Source organism: Helobdella robusta, assembly GCF_000326865.2.
Source record: "Helobdella robusta unplaced genomic scaffold HELROscaffold_89, whole genome shotgun sequence".
In the NCBI taxonomy this organism is placed as follows: Eukaryota; Metazoa; Annelida; class Clitellata; order Rhynchobdellida; family Glossiphoniidae; genus Helobdella; species Helobdella robusta.
The window spans coordinates 276,247-278,095 of record NW_008705506.1 but is presented as its reverse complement, the minus strand read 5'-3'; the positions used below and the strand labels follow the sequence as shown (position 1 = coordinate 278,095).

General features: G+C 33.9%; 1 protein-coding gene across 1 annotated transcript in view; it reads right to left on the bottom strand.

Annotated features, from left to right (window-relative positions):
• Positions 1–1,149: 1,149 nt before the first annotated feature.
• HELRODRAFT_182626 (hypothetical protein) overlaps positions 1,150–1,849 on the bottom strand; it is a gene marked incomplete at both ends in the record, with an annotated part of 2,720 nt that continues 2,020 nt past the window's right edge. Inside the window, one exon of the mRNA XM_009032871.1 lies at positions 1,150–1,601. Coding sequence (XP_009031119.1) covers positions 1,150–1,601 — 452 coding nt within the window. The remainder of the gene's footprint in view (positions 1,602–1,849) is intronic.

Genomic DNA, 1,849 nt, shown 5'->3' with positions numbered 1-1,849 from the left:
TGCGCCTTTAGCCATTCGCTATCTTGCCGCTTATTAGCAGAAAATAACTTTTTTCGTCATATAAATCTCTGCGTTTGAATTCAATCACTGCAACCACCTATAACAATAATAGGATTTAAAGCTGTGCTTGGCTAGAATGATGTTGACAATATTTAATTAAGTTTAATTATATTAAGCGCAATTTATATTTCTTTTTTTCATAACAATAATATCAGATTAAACAAAACACTGAAACAAGAAAATGGCGATATAGAAGGACATACAGGGTTAGTGCCAATAAAAATGATGCTCCTCCATTACTTAGCTGGATCAAAATCAATAAAAACCGTTTGCGAAACGGGCTTTAACGGTGGCCATTCAAGTTTTAACTTTCTAACATACAACCCTGATTTAAAAGTGTATACATTTGATCTCGGTGAGCACAGTTATGCTCCTAAGATGGCAAATTATTTAAGTAAAATTTTTGGAGTTGAAGGTCGTTTTACTGCCAGGTCAGTTCAATTACTTATACAAAATATGTAAACTTTAATTGATGCGTACTAATGGAAAACAAGGTATAAGTAATGTTTTTGCAGTTATTTTTAGTTATTGAGGTCCACACATTCCATTCTATTTCTCAAAATAAAAACAAAAATAATTATTCCATTTTCATCTAATTTTATTGTTTAGAAACACCAGCAACCAGAGGAACAGTAAATTTATAACTGCTAACAATTTCATTCATAGTAACTGAACATTTCTAAATTTTTGTAAACATTTAAATTGCTCTCGTATTTGTAAGCACTTAGCAATTAAAATTTTCAACATCTGCTCTTATTTAAATATTTACGTTGCCGATAAAACAACGTCATACGTCATGTATGCGCAAGAATAACTAAATGAATCACATTTATGATTTCGCTTCAAACCTTGCTAGAAACCTCACTGAAAACCTGTGTTTCAGCAGGATCTTTTACTATACAAGCTTCTTTTTACGATCCTTTATAATCCAAAGATAACAAATAATCAAGATAAATAATAATAAATTTGGTCATTGCAGCGTTTATAACATTACCCCCACTTTAACCTGGTGTTACTACTTTATTTCATTAAATAGGGAATAATTTATTCAAGCGAACAACTTTCATCTTTGTCCATTTTCTTCCATGATCATATGTCCTGTATATGGCCTTGTTCCGATATTTCCAATTCTTTGAGAATTTTACCTGGCATATTCTTTTCTTGCGCCGTTGAACAACCAGACAACCAGGTCTTTCTCTTGAAACCTGTGTTATTTCTTTTCGGTTCACGCCACGTTTTTGTTGTTTCGGTTCCTCTAGCCATAGGCAGATGTCGTGGTCCTTTGTTGATTTTGTTGTCACTTGAAGCAAGTGCTTTCTTTCTATTGAGTTTACGAGGTGTAGGATGACCAGACGGATATCTTTGATGCATGTTGTAAGATTCTTCGTTGACATCTTTCCTGTTGATCAGTGATGCAGCGATGAAAAACTCATCTTCATCAGCAATGAAGCCATCGTTCATGTCATCGTCCAGGTAAAAGAGAACCAAGTTTTTCTTCCAGGTGCAAGTTAGAGGCTTTATCTCAAAACTTGAATCATTATCTGTCATCAATTTTTGTCCTGAATAAATATTCACATCAGCATTAGAACCATCTTCACTGACATCGTTAATCTCTAATTAATGCTTTCCCAGATTAACGCCTAACCATATCATCATTGAAATTGTAGTTGCAATTAATGTGAATGCTGTCGTTGTTGTTGATGAAAACAGGCGAGTTGTAAGCACTGCCAACTTTTCCAATACTTCCAAAACCTTCGTTGCCGTCTTCGTAAGCAGCTTCATTAATACG